We start from the raw sequence: 22,375 nt of genomic DNA, 5'->3' as shown, positions 1-22,375 counted from the left end.
GTGGGTGGCCAGCAGACACATGAGGTTTGAGGGATGGTTCCAGGGTCGTTGTAACAAACTGGTGGACGGCTGCTACTCCTTCTGGCAGGCCGGGCTGCTCCCCCTTGCTACCCTCTTCAAAGAAGGTAAATCTACAGAAACGATCACAGTGCTGCCCTAAGTCAGTGGTTCCCAAACTGCGGGGTGCGCCCCTTAGTGGTCGGCAAGGGGGGGCGCGTAAATTCCCACCCCCAAAAAAATATACAGTACCAGTCAAAGGTTAGGACACACCTTGTCATTCAAGGTTTTTTCTTTATTTTTACTATTTTCTACATTGTAGAATAATAGTGAAGACATCAAAACTATGAAATAACACATATGGAATCATGTAGTAACCATAAGGGTTATAAAATATTATATTTTTTATAGATTTGTTTATTTCAGATTCTACAAAGTAGCCACCCTTTGCCTTGACAGTTTTAAACACTCTTGGCATTCTCTCAACCAGCATCACGAGGAATGCTTTCCAACAGTCTTGAAGGAGTTCACACATACAGTTGAAGTCGGGAAGTTTACATGCACTTAGGTTGGAGTCATTAAAACTCGTTTTTCAACCACTCCACAAATGTCTTGTTAACAAACTATAGTTTTGGCAAGTTGGTCAGGACATCTACTTTGTGCATGACACAAGTAGTCTTTCCAACAATTGTTTACAGACAGATTATTTAACTTGTAATTCACTGTATCACAATGCCAGAGATGTTTCAAGTTTTGAGGGAGCATGCAATTGGCATGCTGACTGCAGGAATGTCCATCAGAGCTGTTGCCAAATAGAGAAAGGATTGTTCAGTTATCATAAACTGCCTCCAATGTAATTTTTGAGAATCTGTCAGTACATCCAACCGGCCTCACAACCTCCAGACCACGTGAAACCCAGGACAGCCCAGGACCTCCACATCCAACTTCTTCATCTACGGGATCATCTGACTAGACACCCAGACATCCGATGAAATGGAGGAGTATTTCTGTCTGTAATAAAGCCCTTTTGAGAGGACAAACTCATTCTGATTGGCTGGGCCTCGCTCCCTAGAGGGTGGGCCTATGCCCTCCCATGTCTACTTCTCTGTCCAGTCATGTGAAACCCAAACATTACAGCCTAATTCATTTATTTCAATTGATCGATTTCTGCTCAGTAAAATTGTTGCACGTTGCATTTATATTTTAGTTCAGTTTATATTACAGTGGGGCAAAAAAGTATTTAGTCAGCCACCAATTGTGCAAGTTCTCCCACTTAAAAGGATGAGAGAGGCCTGTAATGTTCATCATAGGTACACTTCAACTATGACACGCCATGACTGACTTGTGATCATTCCCAGCCTTTACAGTCGTCCGTTTTCTTAGATATTGAATCATTTAAAACTGAAACGGTGCATCCCGAATGGGTTGTGGAAGGACACAATGTACCAGGCCAGCTGTGATTTGCAATTTTGTTTGACTCCAAAGAAAAATAGGTATTGGTGAATGATATCAATTATGCATTAAACTGGATCCATCTTCTGCCAACAATGCAACAAGTCGTTAAAAACACACAACTAAATGTCATCACAAATTTAACAAAATGGTCTTCAGATAAACTCCATAAATGCTCGGGATATATTGTCCACTTCACTGAGGGGATGTAACAAAATACAGAATTAACCACCAAACACTTTTTAAAGGATAAAATAGTTTTATTTATAGTCTCATAGTAAAGGTAGGCCTCAACTTGCAAGACAATTCTTGGCAGTATGTACAACATACTTGTAATTTCCATGGAATGGAATCAAAGATCTATCTAGTATACGCTAATCATACCCTAAAAAGGGGGGTGGGGGGGGAAAATAAATGGATTGGGGGGGGGGGGGGATATACACACACATTTCCTAGATGCAAAATGCTTCTTTTTTTAGTTGAGTCAGCGACATTTAAGATTTTACTGTGTAATTCACAACATATTGACTTAATTTTCTCCTCATATTGAAAAAAAAAAAAAAAAAATGGACTACCTTTTGACAATCCATATCTATTCCATACTTTGAAGGAAAACTACAAGTGACAAATTGGTATTTTTCAATGATTTTGTGAGAATACAAAATGCATCACATTTTTTTTTTTTTTTTAGAGAACTTGAAAACATCCAATCAATAACCATTTTTATTTTTATTTTTTTATTATCAAGATTCCTAACTTTTGCTCTGCCACCTAAATTCATTCACTATAGTTCAAGCTAGAGGACGAAATACAATACAAGTTTTGGAATCTTTTTTCATAACATCAATTATTTTCCACAAAGGGGGATGATATTTAATTTCTAAAACGTGTCAAAATGGAAAAGATCTGCAATCCTGTTGGCCTGAGGTTTGTTTATCACATCAAAAGTACTTTTTTTTTTTGTGTGTGCGGGGGGAAAAAAATGTTTTGAAGGTATGCCACTCCAACCGACAGGACGACTCTTCTAAGCGTGTGTATAAATTCTAAAAACAGGTTCTTAACAAGATAAATTGATGAAATAAACAAAAGTATTAGGTGTTCTCAGTGCTTGGAGTACGCCTCCCTCTCTTCTCTCCGTAGTTTTCAGCCGAGAGGAGAGAGTACGTAGTAGAGGGTACCGAAGCATCGAGTCCTTTAGGTAGTGAAGCTGCCTCATGTTGGGGTTTTGGATAGTTGCTGAGAGATACCAAAGCTGTGAAGTCAGAAAGAGAGAGAGGACAGAAAAGGAAGAAAGGAACCGACAGGGGGAAGAAAAACAGAAGCTTTGCACGTCCTATTCTAAAATCAGTCTACTTTTCTTCCTCCCAGCTGGCTTCCCTCCCTCCCAGCTGGCTTCCCTCCCTCCCCAGGGGATGGCGTGATGAAAGAACGTTAGGATAGACAGATCGGCAGGGACGGATGTCGCCTCCACTCTCCAGCGAGAGCACATTCAGCGATATGCAGGGAGGGAGGGAGGGAAGGAGGTGGTAGTGAGAAATAGAGGAGCAGCACCGACTACTGGACCAGTAACTGTGCATGCAGTACCCCTCCACGCCAGGCGTGGCGCTGTGGTCTAGCCCGTCGCTCTAGCTGGCCTCCACTCGGAGCTTCTTCCTGGGGGCGGGGGGTTCCTCTGGCTCGGACTCGGAGCTGGAGTCAGAGCCTCCGTCGAAAGCGGACACAGCGCTGCCTTTAGGGTTGGTGTACAGGCTGCTGTCTGAAGAACTGTAGCTGGCCTGGAGCTGGGTCGAACCCTTCACCTTCTCCAGGGCACGCACTGCAAGGGAGAGACAATAGAAAGAGGATGGAGAAGAGAGAGCGAGGGGGGGAGGAGGAGAGAGAGCGAGGGGAGGAGGAGAGAGAGCGAGGGGAGGAGGAGAGAGAGCGAGGGGAGGAGGAATAGAGAAAGGGGTGGGGGAAATGAAGAGGTCAACATTTGGCCCATAAGCAGACAAACACACAAGCTACAGGTAGATGGTCCGTAGGTACGGTAGATTCTCCATCATACTACAGGGAGAGATGGTCCGTAGGTACGGTGGATTCTCCATCATACTACAGGAAGAGATGGTCCGTAGGTACGGCAGATTCTCCATCATACTACAGGTAGATGGTCCGTAGGTGCGGTAGATTCTCCATCATACTACAGGGAGAGATGGTCCATAGGTACAGTAGATTCTCCATCATACTACAGGAAGAGATGGTCCGTAGGTACGGTAGATTCTCCATCATACTACAGGAAGAGATGGTCCGTAGGTACGGCAGATTCTCCATCATACTACAGGAAGAGATGGTCCGTAGGTACGGCAGATTCTCCATCATACTACAGGGAGAGATGGTCCGTAGGTACGGCGGATTCTCCATCATACTACAGGAAGAGATGGTCCGTAGGTACGGCAGATTCTCCATCATACTACAGGAAGAGATGGTCCGTAGGTACGGTAGATTCTCCATCATACTACAGGGAGAGATGGTCCGTAGGTACGGTAGATTCTCCATCATACTACAGGGAGAGATGGTCCGTAGGTACGGTAGATTCTCCATCATACTACAGGAAGAGATGGTCCGTAGGTACGGCAGATTCTCCATCATACTACAGGAAGAGATGGTCCGTAGGTACGGCAGATTCTCCATCATACTACAGGAAGAGATGGTCCGTAGGTACGGTAGATTCTCCATCATACTACAGGGAGAGATGGTCCGTAGGTACGGTAGATTCTCCATCATACTACAGGGAGAGATGGTCCGTAGGTACGGTAGATTCTCCATCATACTACAGGAAGAGATGGTCCGTAGGTACGGCAGATTCTCCATCATACTACAGGAAGAGATGGTCCGTAGGTACGGCAGATTCTCCATCATACTACAGGAAGAGATGGTCCGTAGGTACGGCAGATTCTCCATCATACTACAGGAAGAGATGGTCCGTAGGTACGGTAGATTCTCCATCATACTACAGGGAGAGATGGTCCGTAGGTACGGTAGATTCTCCATCATACTACAGGGAGAGATGGTCCGTAGGTACGGTAGATTCTCCATCATACTACAGGAAGAGATGGTCCGTAGGTACGGTAGATTCTCCATCATACTACAGGAAGAGATGGTCCGTAGGTACGGTAGATTCTCCATCATACTACAGGGAGAGATGGTCCGTAGGTACGGTAGATTCTCCATCATACTACAGGAAGAGATGGTCCGTAGGTACGGCAGATTCTCCATCATACTACAGGAAGAGATGGTCCGTAGGTACGGTAGATTCTCCATCATACTACAGGTAGATGGTACAGTAGATTCTCCATCATACTCACCTTGCTGCTCCAGCAGTGCGTTCTGCCTCTTCAGGTCGTCGATGTCCTGCTGGTGGGTGTGGTTTTTCCTCCTCATGTACTGGATATAGTCCGTGGCTTTGTCTAGGATCTGAGCTCGGGACGCCTGTTTGATAGATTGCTGTTGGAAACAAAGGAAAAACTCATTTGACACGAGGCAAGGGTTGCAGTGACATCACCGACTAACCCCTCCCACCCAGCTACTGTAATACCCCGACTAACCCCTCCCACCCAGCTACTGTAATACCCTGCCTAACCCCTCCCACCCAGCTACTGTAATACCCCGACTAACCCCTCCCACCCAGCTACTGTAATACCCCGACTAACCCCTCCCACCCAGCTACTGTAATACCCCGACTAACCCCTCCCACCCAGCTACTGTAATACCAACTAACCCCTCCCACCCAGCTACTGTAATACCCCGACTAACCCCTCCCACCCAGCTACTGTAATACCCCGACTAACCCCTCCCACCCAGCTACTGTAATACCCCGACTAACCCCTCCCACCCAGCTACTGTAATACCCCGACTAACCCCTCCCACCCAGCTACTGTAATACCCCGACTAACCCCTCCCACCCAGCTACTGTAATACCCCGACCAACCCCTCCCACGCAGCTACTGTAATACCCCGACTAACCCCTCCCACGCAGCTACTGTAATACCCCGACTAACCCCTCCCACCCAGCTACTGTAATACCCCGACTAACCCCTCCCACCCAGCTACTGTAATACCCCGACTAACCCCTCCCACCCAGCTACTGTAATACCCCGACTAACCCCTCCCACCCAGCTACTGTAATACCCCGACCAACCCCTCCCACACAGCTACTGTAATACCCCGACTAACCCCTCCCACCCAGCTACTGTAATACCCCGACTAACCCCTCCCACCCAGCTACTGTAATACCCCGACTAACCCCTCCCACCCAGCTACTGTAATACCCCGACTAACCCCTCCCACCCAGCTACTGTAATACCCCGACTAACCCCTCCCACGCAGCTACTGTAATACCCGGACTAACCCCTCCCATGCAGCTACTGTAATACCCCGACTAACCCCTCCCACCCAGCTACTGTAATAACCCGACTAACCCCTCCCACCCAGCTACTGTAATACCGACTAACCCCTCCCACCCAGCTACTGTAATACCCCGACTAACCCCTCCCACCCAGCTACTGTAATACCCTGACTAACCCCTCCCACCCAGCTACTGTAATACTCCGACTAACACTAGCCTGGTTAAACCAGACTGAATACTGAGTTCAGACACCCTATATATAATTCTATGGCTTCTCTCTCACAATAATGGCACAGTGTCTGCTTCAACCAGGCCACACTACCAGACCAGACCAGTTCTTTGGTTTGAAAAGTTAACAGGGTGCTGTGCCTGATCATAGCCTGGGCAGTTGGGCACGCTCCGATGCCCTCAATGTCAAGAGATGTCAAAACAGGAAGCAGCAACAGATTTAGTCATAACTTCCTGCCGCTAGCCTGTGTCTCTGTGTGTCTGTTTAGAACACATCTCTTCTCCTTCCCATCACTCCTCGCGCTTCCATGTCATAACTAGCTATCTATTGGATACACTGAAGGAAGTAGCTATGTTTTCTGTGGCATTATTTACAAATATTAATTACAGCAACACAAACCTACATATCTCAACATACAAGATATCATAACACATTGCAATTACATTCACTTTGTTTATCCATATTGCATTTGAACAATCCTAAGAATGATAAGTCCGTGACACACAGAGAGCCATGCATTTAGAGAGTGGGGACATTGAGGATTCTGCATTATGGTGATTTACATGACACTAGAAAAATAAATGACAGCCATGTTGACACCCCATCAACATTCCACGGCAGTCTTACGTCAGACAGCGCGACGATTCCGCCTGCACCGGTCCCTGTTGAGGGACGAGCGTCGCGTAGGACTGACGCCACCTGATGTAAGACAATGCATTACATGAGGGATAGAATGTTCAGAAGGAGAATTATGATGCATTTTACATGACACTACAACATTCTATGGCAGCCATGTTAGAACCCCATTAACGTTTACATGAGGAATATTTCAACAATGCTACGTAACGGAATGTCTAGAATTACAACACTCCAAATTCTATTTAAAAAAAAAAAAAAAGGTGTCCCAACTCTAAATACATTGCTCTGAACGAACACAACAAAAACAATCCTTCCCTCCCCAAAAGGATCCCGTCTCCCTAAAAGCGTTGGGTTTTTACCTCTCTACCAACCTTTTCCCCTTGCAAGGCGGGCACCGAGTCCCGCAGGCTGTGAAAGCTGTCTTTGATGTGATCCCTGCGCTTGCGCTCCAGTGCATTGTGGTGTGCTCGTTTGTCTGCCTGCAATGAGAGAAAGTCACAGGGGGGGGGGGGGGGGGTCCAGGGAGGTTAGGACTAGAGGTCGACCGATTAATCAGAACGGCCGATTAATTAAAGCCGATTACAGGTTTTCATAACAAATCGGTAATCGACATTTTTGGACACCGATTATGGCCAACTACATTGCACTCCACGAGGAGACTGCGTGGCAGGCTGACTACCTGTTATGCGAGTGTAGCAAGGAGCCAAGGTAAGGTGCTAGCTAGCATTAAACTTATCTTAGAAAAAAACAAGCAATCTTAACATAATCACTAGTTAAACTAGTAATATCATCAACCATGTGTCGTTATCTAGCTTGTCCTGCGTTGCATATAATCGATGCGGTGCCTGTTGATTCAATGATAAATCAGCCTACTTCGCCAAACGGGTGATGATTTAACAAACGCATTCGCGGAAAAAAGCACTGTCGTTGCACCAACGTGTACCTAACGATAAACATCAACGCCTTTAAAATCAATACACAAGTATATATTTTTAAACCTGCATATTTAGTTAATATTGCCTGCTAACATTAATTTATTTTAAATAGGGAAATTGTGTCTCTTCTCTTGCGTTCTGTGCAAGCAGAGTCAGGGTATATGCAGCAGTTTGGGCCGCCTGGCTCGTTGCTAACTGTGCTAACTTCCTAACAAAAACCTTAATTAATTTGCCACAATTGTACGTAATTATGACATAACATTGAAGGTTGTGTAATGTAACAGGAATATTTAGACTGATGGATGCCACCCGTTAGATAAAATACCGAATGGTTCTGTATTTCACTGAAAGAATAAACGTTTTGTTTTTGAAATTATAGTTTCCGGATTTGACCATATTAATGCCCTAAGGCCCGTATTTCTGTGTTTTTATTATATTATAATTAAGTCTATGATTTGATATTTGATAGAGCAGTCTGACTGAGCGGTGGTAGGCAGCAGCAGGCTCGTAAGCATTCATTCAAACAGCACTTTCCTGCGTTTGCCAGCAGCTCTTTGCTGTGCTTCAAGCATTGTGCTGTTTATGACTTCAAGCCTATCAACTCCCAAGATTAGGCTGGCAATACTAAAGTGCCTATAAGAACATCCAATAGTCAAAGGTATATGAAATACAAATGGTATAGAGAGAAATAGTCCTATAATAAGTACAACCTAAAACTTCTTACCTGGGAATATTGAAGACTCATGTTAAAAGGAACCACCAGCTTTCATATGTTCTCATGTTCTGAGCAAGGAACTGAAACGTTAGCTTTCTTACATGGCACATATTGCACTTTTACTTTCTTCTCCAACACTTTGTTTTTGCATTATTTAAACCAAATTGAACATGTTTCATTATTCCTTTTAGACTAAATAGATTTTATTGATGTATTATATTAAGTTAAAATAAGTGTTAATTCAGTATTGTTGTAATTGTCATTATTACACATACATTAAAAAAATGTATTAATAAAAATACAAAAAATAAATAAATAATACATCAAATTCGGCCTATTAAATCAGTATCAGCTTTTTTTGGGTCCTCCAATAAAATCGCTATCAGTGTTGGAAAAAAAATAAAACATAAATCGGTCGACCTCTAGTTCAGCGACAAACCGTCCCCATGAATCCCTACCAGCACCAGTTCAGAGTCGTGTGTGTGTGTGGCCCGTCCAAAACTGGGCAGGCAGTGAGTTGGCGAGGCAGCTAAGGAGTTGTTCACGGAGGAAACTGACTGCCACCATAGATCTAGAATATTCATTTATGATTATATTCTACATTCATTTCTATGGTTTTGTTTATTTCTACAAATTGGTATAGTAACACTGGCACCACCCCACGAGTGACTAGAACTGACCCCAGCGCAGCTGTGTTCTTCAGGGTTGCCTAGAACTGACCCCAGCGCAGCTGTGTTCTTCAGGGTTGACTAGAACTGACCCCAGCGCAGCTTTGTTCTTCAGGGTTGACTAGAACTGACCCCAGCGCAGCCGTGTTCTTCAGGGTTTGACTAGAACTGACCCCAGCGCAGCCGTGTTCTTCAGGGTTGACTAGAACTGACCCCAGCGCAGCCGTGTTCTTCAGGGTTTGACTAGAACTGACCCCAGCGCAGCCGTGTTCTTCAGGGTTTGACTAGAACTGACCCCAGCGCAGCCGTGTTCTTCAGGGTTTGACTAGAACTGACCCCAGCGCAGCCGTGTTCTTCAGGGTTTGACTAGAACTGACCCCAGCGCAGCCGTGTTCTTCAGGGTTTGACTAGAACTGACACCAGGGTGGAGAAAGACACTAAACCCATTCAGATGAGGTGAAAGGGTGGCATCGTGTTTTAGTGTTACAGTTTCTAATTCGCCAACACCTGACAACTAGGACTAAATGACAAATTATTAGGAGTTCTGTTCTGGGTTAGGACTGGTATTTAACAACTTGAGGATGTGTTATTTGGCACAGTAACATGGGGGATGACTCTGTATAGATGAATTTACTGATGCTGGTGTGTTCTTATACAGTGAAATGTGTCTTCAGATTATCTTTTTTTGTTATGTATTGTAAAGGCCTATTGTATTTGTTACAGAACATTTCATAAGATGTTTGTTTACGGCCTAACAGTGGGCACATTTTGTGGTTTAGGCGTATGGCTATATATAGCCGGTTGTTCTGAACACAAACCTCAATTATCCCTGTGATCTGCCGTCTAGTGAGGATCACCTTTAGTCTCTATAGAATACACACAGAACAGACATCTTGTTGGGATCGTCTACCCAACACGGAGACAGCCCTTCCTCAGCCACACCATACTGCTGCCAGGGCCTCATTTACCTAACAGGGAGACAGCCCTCCCTCAGCCACACCATAGGGCTGCCAGGGCCTCATCTACCTAACACGGAGACAGCCCTTCCTCAGCCACACCATACTGCTGCCAGGGCCTCATCTACCTAACACACATAGCTAGTGTCCCAAATGCCTCTCTATTCCCCATGTAGTACACTACTTTTGACCAGGACCAACAGGGTATAGGGTGCCATCTGGGACAGAAGCCATAGTTAGTCCATGTCTCTCTACACACTAGACTGAACAATAGAGGTTTGACAGGCTTCAGCCACCAAATAGATATACTGCACTGAGTGACTATCAGGCCCGTCAAACCCGCTCCGTCAGGCCCGTCAAACCCGCTCCGCCAGGCCCGTCAAACCCGCTCCGCCAGGCCCGTCAAACCCGCTCCGCCAGGCCCGTCAAACCCGCTCCGTCAGGCCTCAAAGCTAAATTGTTTATTTTATGCACATTCTCATCCACTAAAAAACACTCGTAGCCTTTAGATATTTACAAGATGTTACGTGACTAGGGCTAGGCCCAGAGCAACAGTAGCTCCCAAAAGGTCCTAGACTCTGACTCATAACCAATTATGTACTGTATATAAACCCTGGATTGCTGATGCTGCGTATTGGCCAGAGAGAGGCTGGTCATATTGGCACTCCCCAGAAGGAGCAATCCATAGGAATGAATGGAATTCTACAGTGTGTCAATCAAGCAAGTCTCTTCTTCTTGGTGTCCTTTAGTAGTGGTTTCTTTGCAGCAATTAGACCATGAAGTTCTGATTCACACACTCTCCTCTGAACAGTTGATGTTGAGATGTGTCTTTTACTTGAACTCTGAAGCATTTACTTGGGCTGCAATTTCTGATGTGCAGTTCAATGAATTTATCCTCTGCAGCTGAGGTAACTCTGGGTCTTCCTTTCCTGTGGCGGTCCTCATGAGAGACAGTTTCATCATAGCGCTCGATGGTTTTTGCAACTGCACTTGATGAAACTTTAAAAAGTTGACATTTTTCAGATTAAGACATGAAAGTCAGTCAAAGTAATGGACTGTCGTTTCTCTTTGCTTATTTGAGCTGTTCTTGCCATAATATGGATTTGGTATTTTACCAAATAGGGCTATCTTCTGTATACCACCCCTACCACGTCACAACACAACTGATTGTCTCAAACGCATTAAGGAAAGAAATTCCACAAATCAACTTTTAACAAGGCAATCCTGTTAATTGAAATGCATTCCAGATAACTACTTCATGAAGCTGGTTGAGAGAATCCCAAGAGTGTGCAAAGCTGTCGTCAAGGCAAAGGCAAAACTTTGAAGAATCTAAAATATATTTTGATTCCATGTTTGTTATTTCATAGTTTTGATGTCTTCACTATTATTCTAGAATGCAGAAACTAGTACAAACAAAGAAAAACCCCTTGAGTGGGTGTCCAACTTTTGACTGGTACTATGTGTGCCAGTTGCACTGGCAGTTGATAAGTAAGTATCAACGAGGTCCACAGTATGTGAACTTGTCCAAATTTCAGCAACACCGAGTCCAGGAAGACCCCTCTGGTTGTGTGTGTTGTTGCCACGACGTCGAACACGGCAAAGTGTACACAACGATGAGCGATGAGGCGGACGAAATACCGCTACCGATTAAGGGCTGGTTAGCGTGTGACGACGAAAGCACCTCGGGTAAGAAGGTTGGATACGGCCGAAGCAATGCCTTAGATCCATCTTCGGCTAAACTGAGGCATGAAGGATGGAATGTAAATTCTTCAAAACAGACTTGGTATTGACAGAGCTCACATAGCTCAAGTGAAGACAGGGCCTCAAAAATGGTGGGCTTATCAGTGATCATAGAACAACATCTAACTCCCGTGAAGGTACGGAAGGAGTTTTAAGGGAGCCGTAGCCTGCTGGCACCTTTCATGAACTATGATACTGGAGGGGCGTGTCCCTGGTTATGCAGCCACAATCTGCCACATACTTTCAATGTAGCTTGAGGGATGAGACCATAACAGGGCATAGTGTACGGACACTGTGTGTGTATCCGAGACTTGACCGTGTAGAATCGCTATCGTCTCTGCCCAATTCCTGCTATTTTGACTTCCTCCAGGAGGTTATGGCTGCAGCCATAACAGGGATAACCTCCTGGAGGAAGTCAAAATAGCAGGAATTGGGCAGAGACGATAGCGATTCTACACGGTGGACACACAACTTCCTGAACACAATCCAACAAGAAATACAGGGTTTACGAAGAAGATACAATTCAGGTGGGTATCAATTTACCAAGGAGGGAAAGGGCTGTACTCGAAGACAACGGTAGCTGTTTGTTTCGGTGTGTCTCGGTGTATGCGTCGATTGCCCTTTGGTATCGGCTTCGGATGCGTCGAGAGAAAGTTACTCCAAACGTCGTGCTTCGGGGTCGAGACTCCCGCTTAAATATGTATCAAGATCCGGGCTCGAACTCCCGCCGACATGAAGTCATCTGAACGGCACAATCAAGCATGAGCTATCAAGTCTCGGCGTTGGTGGACTCGGTCAAGCGAGGACCCGGAAGCCTACAGCGTCGCTGAGCTCCGTGATCACAGCTGAACTACAAGCGAGGACCCGGAAGCCTACAGCGTTGCTGAGCTCCGTGATCACAGCTGAACTACAAGCGAGGACCCGGAAGCCTACAGCATCGCTGAGCTCCGTGATCACAGCTGAACTACAAGCGAGGACCCGGAAGCCTACAGCGTCGCTGAGCTCCGTGATCACAGCTGAACTACAAGCGAGAGAGCTGGATCAAAGGGCTGGTGTGGCCACGTGTCAACAAGCAACAAAAAAAAAGGTACAACAGACAAGGATGGAAATGCGCGACAAAAAAACTAACAAAAATAAAGTTAGCTAATATGGTCAGGCACAATAACGTGAGTGGATTAGATTTAACTACTTAACTACTTCATTAAACTACTAACAGCACCAAAAATCAACTACTAACAGCACCAAAAATCAACTACTAACAGCACCAATTTGAGTCGTTGAAGAATCGCAATTCCGTAAGAAAGTAATCCAAAAAGGGATTAATAGCAATCTCATAATCCCAAAAACAAAACGTGAGAGTGAAGAAAATACAACGCCACATCACCTTTTTATAGTGACAGGTCACATGGGTACAGTAAGGGTGTGGCGTGACTATAAACATCTTTGATATTAAGCATCTCAAATCACATGGCGTGAAAGGGGAAGGAGGTTCCCATAGGTCGTTTAGCGACCAATTACAAAAACAGAAGAAAACCTCCAATTGTTGCTGAGTGGAGTAAGTGCTTGAATCCCAAATTGCGCACACTTTCCTTTGTAGTGCACTACTTTTGACGAGGGCCCATAGGACTCCAGCCAAAAGTAGTGCACTATACAGGGAACAGGGTGCCATGCGGGACAAATGAATAGTGAAGTAGACTAGAGTACAGTAGTATAGCAGAGTAACTGTTCTCCCAACTAAACCAGTGGCACCCTGCATTGTGCTGAAAGTCTTCAGAACTGTGTTGCATTGAGAGACAGCAGGTCACTTACTGCACTTCCAACATGGTCATTCTGACACTCAGAATAACGTGTCACTAAACAGCTAGATACTTCTGGTGCTGATACACACACACAGTGTCCGTACACTATGTCCTGTTATCGAGAGGTCTCATCCCTTATCAGTGTGTGTTCCACTTTATAACAATGTTCCTCGGGGACTGACTAGGTGGGTCCCAGTGGAAGCTATTGTCTTACAGGAGCCAGTATGTCTGGGTTAACTATGTAAAAACTAAAAAGATATATCTCAGATATGGGTCACATCACATCCCACGTTTGAGACGCATTAAAAACAGATTTATATGAGGAAATCGATTGGAACCGTCGACAACAAAGATTATTTTGTAGGTTACATGAAAGTGAGATGTGCAAAAACAGTCTAATTGTTCTCATAGTCCAATCCTCATCCAAATGGTCAACCATGATACATAATTGTTTTTTTGAATGTCATATTGTAAGTTGTACTATTTGTGGAGTTTGAAAAATACGACATAAAAGCCCTGCCTAGATGATTAGTGTTCACTGTGTATCGAGAACATTCGGCAGCTAAATGTTAAGTCGATGCGAATCAGTTTGATAAAGACTGGCCTAGCTGACAGGGGGAAAAACACGATGTGCTGGTATGCAAAAGTACTGTATGTCCTGCCACCAGCATGCGCGTTTTCTTCGCCGGTAGGCAACGTGGCCGCGTCATTCATTCAGCCTGCCAGCAGCCCAGTAAGTACACTGTGACCTGTCCAGTAAATATGGCACTAATCACTAGCTAGCTGAAACAAGCAGACAAGAATATAGCTGCGAGCAGCAATGAATGGGGTTCAGAAGATGAAAGGACAAGATCAGTTGGATAACAAAACAAGCACTATCTTTCCTGTATGTTCAATCAGTGACAGCATTACCATGTTTCTCTCTCTCAATACCACAAGGATGACGCAAGTGAAGTTTAATGCTGGAAGTTGGTCATCTTTGAATGCAGCTGGTAATTATACTTGAAGTCTAAAGTCATTAACATAGAGTTTATATAGCATACCAATTCAGAGGTCAATTTGACTAATGAGTGAAATATTTTCAGTGTTACTTTGAACAAAGCAGCTAATCATTATATTTATTAGAGGCTATATAGCAAATCTGCAGTCAATTTCACATAAGATTTTTTTTAACATTATTTTTAGCGTTAGCATATGTGCTAACATGCATCTATAGGTACAGTGCGACCATTGAAGACTGATGTAAGGTGTTTAAATACAAAAATCTGGAGTGAATCCGGCATATGGTTCATGAGGAGAAGACTATCGCAGATCATCTTAGGGACGTCCATGATGACGATGACAAGCTTTAAATCGATTGGCCACCGTGGAGTGGATTTAGTGGTTTAAATAAACACGTAAAAAAAATCTATATATAGGGTGGTAAGTAGGGTGGTTTTTCTGGGAAGTAAAGCCTTGGAATTTTGCTTAAATTCATCCAAAATGTTAGCTTATAACAGTAAACCTTTTTTGTGGGATACACATAAGGCAATTCTAGGTCTTGTGGCATATTTTGGTTAAACTATCCCCAATTAAATGGAATTGCAACCCTATGCAAGCACAGTGCATTTCTTCCATCACATGGGGCAGTGCATTCTTCCATCACATGGGGCAGTGCATTCTTCCATCACATGGGGCAGTGCATTCTTCCATCACATGGGGCAGTGCATTTCTTCCATCACATGGGGCAGTGCATTTCTTCCATCACATGGGGCAGTGCATTCTTCCATCACATGGGGCAGTGCATTCTTCCATCACATGGGGCAGTGCATTCTTCCATCACATGGGGCAGTGCATTCTTCCTTCACATGGGGCAGTGCATTCTTCCATCACATGGGGCAGTGCATTCTTCCATCACATGGGGCAGTGCATTCTTCCATCACATGGGGCAGTGCATTCTTCCATCACATGGGGCAGTGCATTCTTCCATCACATGGGGCAGTGCATTCTTCAATCACATGGGGCAGTGCATTCTTCCATCACATGGGGCAGTGCATTTCTTCCATCACATGCGGCAGTGCATTCTTCCATCACATGGGGCAGTGCATTCTTCCATCACATGGGGCAGTGCATTTCTTCCATCACATGGGGCAGTGCATTCTTCCATCACATGGGGCAGTGCATTCTTCCATCACATGCGGCAGTGCATTCTTCCATCACATGGGGCAGTGCATTCTTCCATCACATGGGGCAGTGCATTCTTCCATCACATGGGGCAGTGCATTCTTCCATCACATGGGGCAGTGCATTCTTCAATCACATGGGGCAGTGCATTCTTCCATCACATGGGGCAGTGCATTTCTTCCATCACATGCGGCAGTGCATTCTTCCATCACATGGGGCAGTGCATTCTTCCATCACATGGGGCAGTGCATTTCTTCCATCACATGGGGCAGTGCATTCTTCCATCACATGGGGCAGTGCATTCTTCCATCACATGCGGCAGTGCATTCTTCCATCACATGGGGCAGTGCATTCTTCCATCACATGGGGCAGTGCATTTCTTCCATCACATGGGGCAGTGCATTCTTCCATCACATGGGGCAGTGCATTCTTCCATCACATGCTGCAGTGCATTCTTCCATCACATGCGGCAGTGCATTCTTCCATCACATGGGGCAGTGCATTCCTTCCATCACATGGGGCAGTGCATTCCTTCCATCACATGGGGCAGTGCATTTCTTCCATCACATGGGGCAGTGCATTCCTTCCATCACATGTACAGCTGATTCTCAAGATCTTACACACTAACGAGATGCCATTGAGTCCACACTACCATACAGTCTGAGCCAAGGACTACATGCTCTCTGGTAAGTTGATTACAATACTGGGTGAATATATTTTACGTGACATATGTACATTGTATAAAATGTAATATATTTTGTCATTTTTTGTGAACTAGTAAATAGTAGCCTTTCAGCAAAGTGCGTTTAAATTAGAGGTCGACCGATTAAATCGGAATGGCCGATTAATCAGGGCCGATTTCAAGTTTTCATAACAATCGGAAATCTGTATTTTTGGGCGTCGATTTTTTTTTACAACTGACTTTCCTAGTTAAATAAAGATAAGAACACGTTCTTATTTTCAATGACGGCCTAGGAACGGTGGATTAACTGCCTTGTTCAGGGGCAGAACAACAGATTTTCACCTTGTCAGCTTGGGGGATTCAATCTTGCAACCTTACAGTTAACTAGTCCAACGCAATAACGACCTGCCTCTCTCTCGTTGCACTCCACAAGGAGACTGCCTGTTACGCGAATGCAGTAAGCCACGGTAAGTTGCTAGCTAGCATTAAACTTACCCTATAAAAAACAATAAATCATAATCACTAGTTAACTACACATGGTTGATGATATTACTAGATATTATCTAGCGTGTCCTGCGTTGCATATAATCTGACTGCGCATACAAGTATCTAAGTATCTGACTGAGCGGTGGTAGGCAGAAGCAGGCGCGTAAACATTCATTCAAACAGCACTTTCGTGCGTTTTGCCAGCAGCTCTTCGTTGTGCGTCAAGCATTGCGCTGTTTATGACTTCAAGCCTATCAACTCCTGAGATGAGGCCGGTGTATCCAAAGTGAAATGGCTAGCTAGTTAGTGCACGCTAATAGCGTTACGAACGTCACTCGCTCTGAGCCTTCTAGTAGTTGTTCCCCTTGCTCTGCATGGGTAACGCTGCTTCGATGGTGGCTGTTGTCGTTGTGTTGCTGGTTCGAGCCCAGGGAGGAGCGAGGAGAGGGACGGAAGCTATACTGTTACACTGGCAATGCTAAAGTGCCTATAAGAACATCCAATAGTCAAAAGTTAATGAAATACAAATGGTATAGAGGGAAATAGTCCTATAATAAACTACAATCTAAAACTTCTTACCTGGGAATATTGAAGACTCATGTTAAAAGGAACCACCAGCTTTCATATGTTCTCATGTTCTGAGCAAGGAACTGAAACGAAAGCTTTCTTACATGGCACATATTGTACTTTTACTTTCTTCTCCAACACGTTTTTGCATTATTTAAACCAAATTGAACGTGTCATTATTTACTTGAGGCTAAATTGATTTTATTGATGTATTATATTAATTAATTAGTCATTATTAGAAAAAAATAAAAATAGGCCGATTAATCGGTATCGGCTTTTTTGGTCCTCCAATAATCGGTATCGGCATTGAAAAATCATAATCGGTCGACCTCTAATTTAAATAATTTCTAACTTGTTAATTTCTGCTAGTTACTTTTTGCTACCATGTGGGTTTTAGCTTGCTTGAGCCTGCTAACTGAGGAGTGTTAATTCACCTGTTTCCATACACGTTTCTTTTTAAAACATTTATCTTACAAAGGAGTTGTTTAATCTAACTGATTAACTATTTATGTGTACATTGTATTTGGGTATTAAATTATTTTTTTCTAATCTTTACAGGAAATTGCCACAGGAACTCTGATGTGTGGAGACATTTCACTGTAGCTAATGTAGAAGAAAAAGCGGTGTACATTTACAAATACTGTGCCAAATCATATGTGAAGAACGCAACATAGATGCAGAATCATCTGGCCAAGTGCATAAAGTTCCCTCAGCGCTCACAACAGCGCAACCTCTGACAATAGTCCCACTACTTCTATTCGAGGTGAAAATGATGAATCAGACACCTCATTGATAGCAACAGCTCATGGTCCTCCTGGAATCAGAAGTTTTGACTCAATGGAGGAACAGAGTCAGAAATGCTGAGGAATGTCTTGCTCGAGCTGTGTATGCAACTGGTTCACCTCTGATGCTCACAGGCAATGTGTGTTGGAAGAGATTTCTGAATGTTCTTCGCCCAGCATGCACCCCTCCAACCAGACATGCTTTATCTACTAATTTGCTGGATGCAGAGTTCAACAGAGTTCAAGTGAAGGTCGAGCAAATCAGAGAAAGCAGACTGTATTGCAATCATCTCTGATGGATGGTTGAATGTTCGTAGGCAAGGAATAATTAACTACATCATCTCCACCCCTCAACCAGTATTCTACAAGAGCACAGACGGGGGACAACAGACACACTGGTCTCTACATTGCAGATGAGCTGAAGGCAGTCAATGTCCTTGGACCACAGAAGGTATTCGCACTGGTGACAGACAATGCTGTGAACATGAAGGCTGCTTAGTCTAAAGTGGAGGAGTCCAACCCTCACATCACACCTATTGGCTGTGCTGCTCATGCATTGAATCTGGTCCTCAAGGACAACATAGCACTGAAACAATGGATACACTCTACAAGAGAGCCAAGGAAATGGTTAGGTATGTGAAGGGTCATCAAGTTAAGGCAGCAATCTGGACCTTAAGTATGCTGGCAAGGCCTCCCGGGTGGCGCAGTGGTTAAGGGCGCTGTACTGCAGCGCCAGCTGTGCCATCAGAGTCCCTGGGTTCGCGCCCAGGCTCTGTCGTAACCGGCCGCGACCGGGAGGTCCGTGGGGCGACGCATAATTGGCCTAGCATCGTCCTGGTTAGGGAGAGATTGGTCGGTAGGGATCTCCTTGTCTCATCGCGCACCAGCGACTCCTGTGGCGGGCCGGGCGCAGTGCGCGCTAGCCAAGGTTGCCAGGTGCACGGTGTAGCCTCCGACACATTGGTGCGGCTGGCTTCCGGGTTGGATGCGCGCTGTGTTAAGAAGCAGTACGGCTGGTTGGGTTGTGTATCGGAGGACGCATGACATTCAGCCTTAGTCTCTCCCGAGCCCGTAAGGGAGTTGTAGCAATGAGACAAGATAGTAGCTACGACAACAATTGGATACCACGAAATTGGGGAGAAAAAGGGGTAAGAGCAGAGATCAACAACCGTGTCTCACCACCTTGGCCTGGATGAGGGCAAGGTTCTTGGCAGTCTGGCGAAGTACACTTCCAAGCAAGGGATGGAGATGCAATATGCCAGTCGTGCCAACATATCTCATCAGCCACTTTGTGGATCTGAGGCTCTTTCCCCTGTTGCCTCCATCATCCTCCAAATCCACCAACATCAGCCATCTCAGAGCGCAACTGGTCCTTGTTTGGGAACATACACATCAAAGCACGCAACAGGCTGACCAATACAAGGGTTGAAAAATTGGTGGCCATTTTGACAAATTTGAGGCTTTTTGAGCCTTTTTGAGCCAGAACGAGTCATCCTCAACAAGGTTGGAAAGTGACAGTGAAGAGGAAGCCTCAGAGTATGATGTTCAAAAGGTGGACATGGACAAAGGTGGACAAAGAAGCCTGAGCTTTAGTTTCTAGACTATCATTTTACAGATGTATGTTGAATGATCTCCATTGGGGATCATTCAATATTCCCTTTCTTTTGTTGTTCAGTGAAATCATGTGAAGAGTCAACTCATTTAATTAAAAGTTAAATTCGTAACTATATATATATATATATATATATATATATATATATATATATATATATATATATATATATATATATATATTTCTATTGGAAGGATTCAATCATTTGAAATTATGTCTACTTATGAGGTTAAAGGTTTATGTTTCTGTCTCCATATGATATGGTAAATATATCTAAAGCAAAAATCCAATTACATTTAAAATTGTATTAATATTAATGTGCATATTCTCATTAATTCCCATATATTCTCATTAATACCCATATATTCTCATTAATTCCCATATATTCTCATATTTCCCCATATATTTCCCATATATTTCCATTAATTCCCATGGATAATTTCCATCTCTGAATATTCCCCAAAATGTGCAACCTTAGTAGTGAGTACGGCCCAGTACATCACTGGGACCGAGCTCCCTGCCATCCAGGTCCTCTATACCTGGTGGTGTCAGAGGAAGGCCCCAAAAAATGGTCAAAGACTCTAGCCACCCAAGCCAGACTGTGCTCTCTGCTACCGCACATCAAGCTGTACAAGTGCAATGTCTGGAACCAACAGGACCCTAAACAGCTTCTACCCCCAAGCCATAAGACTGCTAAACAAGATTGTGTAAACATTTGATTAACTATTTAGCGAAACTCTTGCACCGACACCAACACCCATACTGACGCCATACACACTCACCACATACTCTGCTGCTACTGTCTATTATCTATCCCGTTGCCTAATCACTTTAACCCTACTTATATGTACATAGCTACCTCAATTACATAGTACATTGACTTGGTACTGGTACTCCCTGTATATAGCCATGTTATTGTTACACACTCTTTAATCCTTGTGTCACTATTTATACTTCTTGTTTTATCTTTAACTCTGCATTGTTAGGACCGGCCCTGTAAGTAAGCATTTCACTGTTGTGCTTCTTAAAAGAAAGGTGTAGACCGTGACAAATAAATACAATTTGATATCATTTTCACTCTGAATCCTCTAAAAACAAAACAGTGGCTCCGTGACTTCTCCTTTCCTTACTTGACGATGCAGTCATTTATTAACTAAACGGACACCGTTGTCACTAGCCAGCTATATATAGTAAATTCCCATTTCAAAAGTATCACATTGGCGATTTAATTGCCACTTCATGATTAAACAGATGACCTAGAAGTGTAATTTGGCAAAAGCGCATCTGGTCGTGAACAGCCTAGGAGAAGCTGGTTAGTATTTTTTGTACATATGCTTCGGCTTGCTGCCTTGTTTTTCAGGAATTGGATTTATTCTAAATATAGCATAAATTCCGTGTCTCCCCTTTAGCCGCATGTGGGATGAACATACACTTCAATATATGGATAAGATGATATGTGTGAAAGCAAAAACATTGGCTTGATGGATATATCCCAGGCATTATGTAAAAGCAAAATCATAGTTGCCACAGGACAAATTGCCAACTCCTGTCCAAACCCCCCAGTTTTCAGCTACCTCCTTGCATTCTGGCTACTAGTTACATCCTCCGTGTGTGTGTAGTGTGTAATGGTATATTCGGGGGAGGGGGGGGGGTATGTGGCTAGGTTTGCATGCTAGTTAACATGGTTGGTTGATTTATTCTCACTCACTAAAAATGCAGGACACCCTTTTATTCCGACACAGTATCCATTCCCACCATCACTTGCTAAGTTTACCGGGAATGTGTATCATCTAACGTTAGCTAGCAGGAGGAACACATATATATTATATATTTTAAAATATTTTGATATGATCACGGCATCATTTCAATACATTTGATAGAATTCCAATACATTTGGATATATTTAACATTACGCACCACATTGTGATATCTCGGTGAGTCTTCCTGTAAAAAGAAACAGAACAGAAAAGTACGATTGTAGGCCACAATTCCATGTAGCTTGATCTAGCTAACTAGCTAACTTAGTTAGCAATCAATTATACCCCCCCCCCCCCCCCTCATATAATTGCAGCAAACCTAATGCAAAGAATATCTGTAGCTCGCTGGTAAGTGAACATAATCCATTTGTGAGTCAGCACTGCTAGTGCTTGCTACTAGCTGAGCTAGCTAACCTTTTATGAGCTGTTGATGTGTTTGTGGATTAACGTTAGCTCGCTACCAGTTACTGTACTAGCCGGGTAGTTAGCAACTAGCTAGCAGCCACGGGTTCATCAATACTAGGCTTTTTTAAATGGCTCGTTACCGAGTCAACAAGCTATAGCAAAGTAACGAAATATATACATTTACTCACGTCACTATCGACTTCGATATCATCGTTATCACTCATTCTTCGGTGAAATGGTGAATTTAAAATGAAAGGATAGCTCACAACATGAAGCAAACACCTGACGATGAGGAAAATGCAGACAAGACAAGACCTCTTCTCCCTACAGTCAAGAACGAAAGAAATAAGACTAAACGAACACTATTTTACACGTGACTGCCTCAACACAGACAGCTACCGTTCCGC

The 22,375-nt window shown here is 44.0% G+C and overlaps 1 protein-coding gene across 8 annotated transcripts; it reads right to left on the bottom strand.

Moving 5' to 3' along the window:
• Window positions 1–1,688: 1,688 nt before the first annotated feature.
• Window positions 1,689–22,363, bottom strand: LOC110522592 (protein max). Of its 8 annotated transcripts, none has more exons than XM_021601044.2 (6): window positions 22,157–22,363; window positions 21,724–21,750; window positions 7,061–7,180; window positions 6,690–6,761; window positions 4,794–4,932; window positions 1,689–3,265 (listed from the first exon to the last, which is right to left on the bottom strand). In XM_021601044.2, exons 1-6 carry the CDS (start codon window positions 22,190–22,192, stop codon window positions 3,075–3,077), a joined length of 585 nt encoding a protein of 194 aa, XP_021456719.1. In that variant the 5' UTR covers window positions 22,193–22,363; the 3' UTR covers window positions 1,689–3,074. The 8 variants fall into 8 exon arrangements, with proteins under 8 accessions (XP_021456719.1, XP_021456720.1, XP_021456723.1 ...); XM_021601045.2 differs by having other exon boundaries at window positions 7,073–7,180; XM_021601048.2 differs by lacking the exon at window positions 6,690–6,761.
• Window positions 22,364–22,375: the final 12 nt, after the last annotated feature.

This window comes from Oncorhynchus mykiss, chromosome 4 (genome assembly GCF_013265735.2).
Source record: "Oncorhynchus mykiss isolate Arlee chromosome 4, USDA_OmykA_1.1, whole genome shotgun sequence".
Lineage (NCBI taxonomy): Eukaryota > Metazoa > Chordata > Actinopteri > Salmoniformes > Salmonidae > Oncorhynchus > Oncorhynchus mykiss.
The sequence above is the reverse complement of the archived record's forward strand: the minus strand, read 5'-3'. Positions and strand labels throughout refer to the sequence as shown.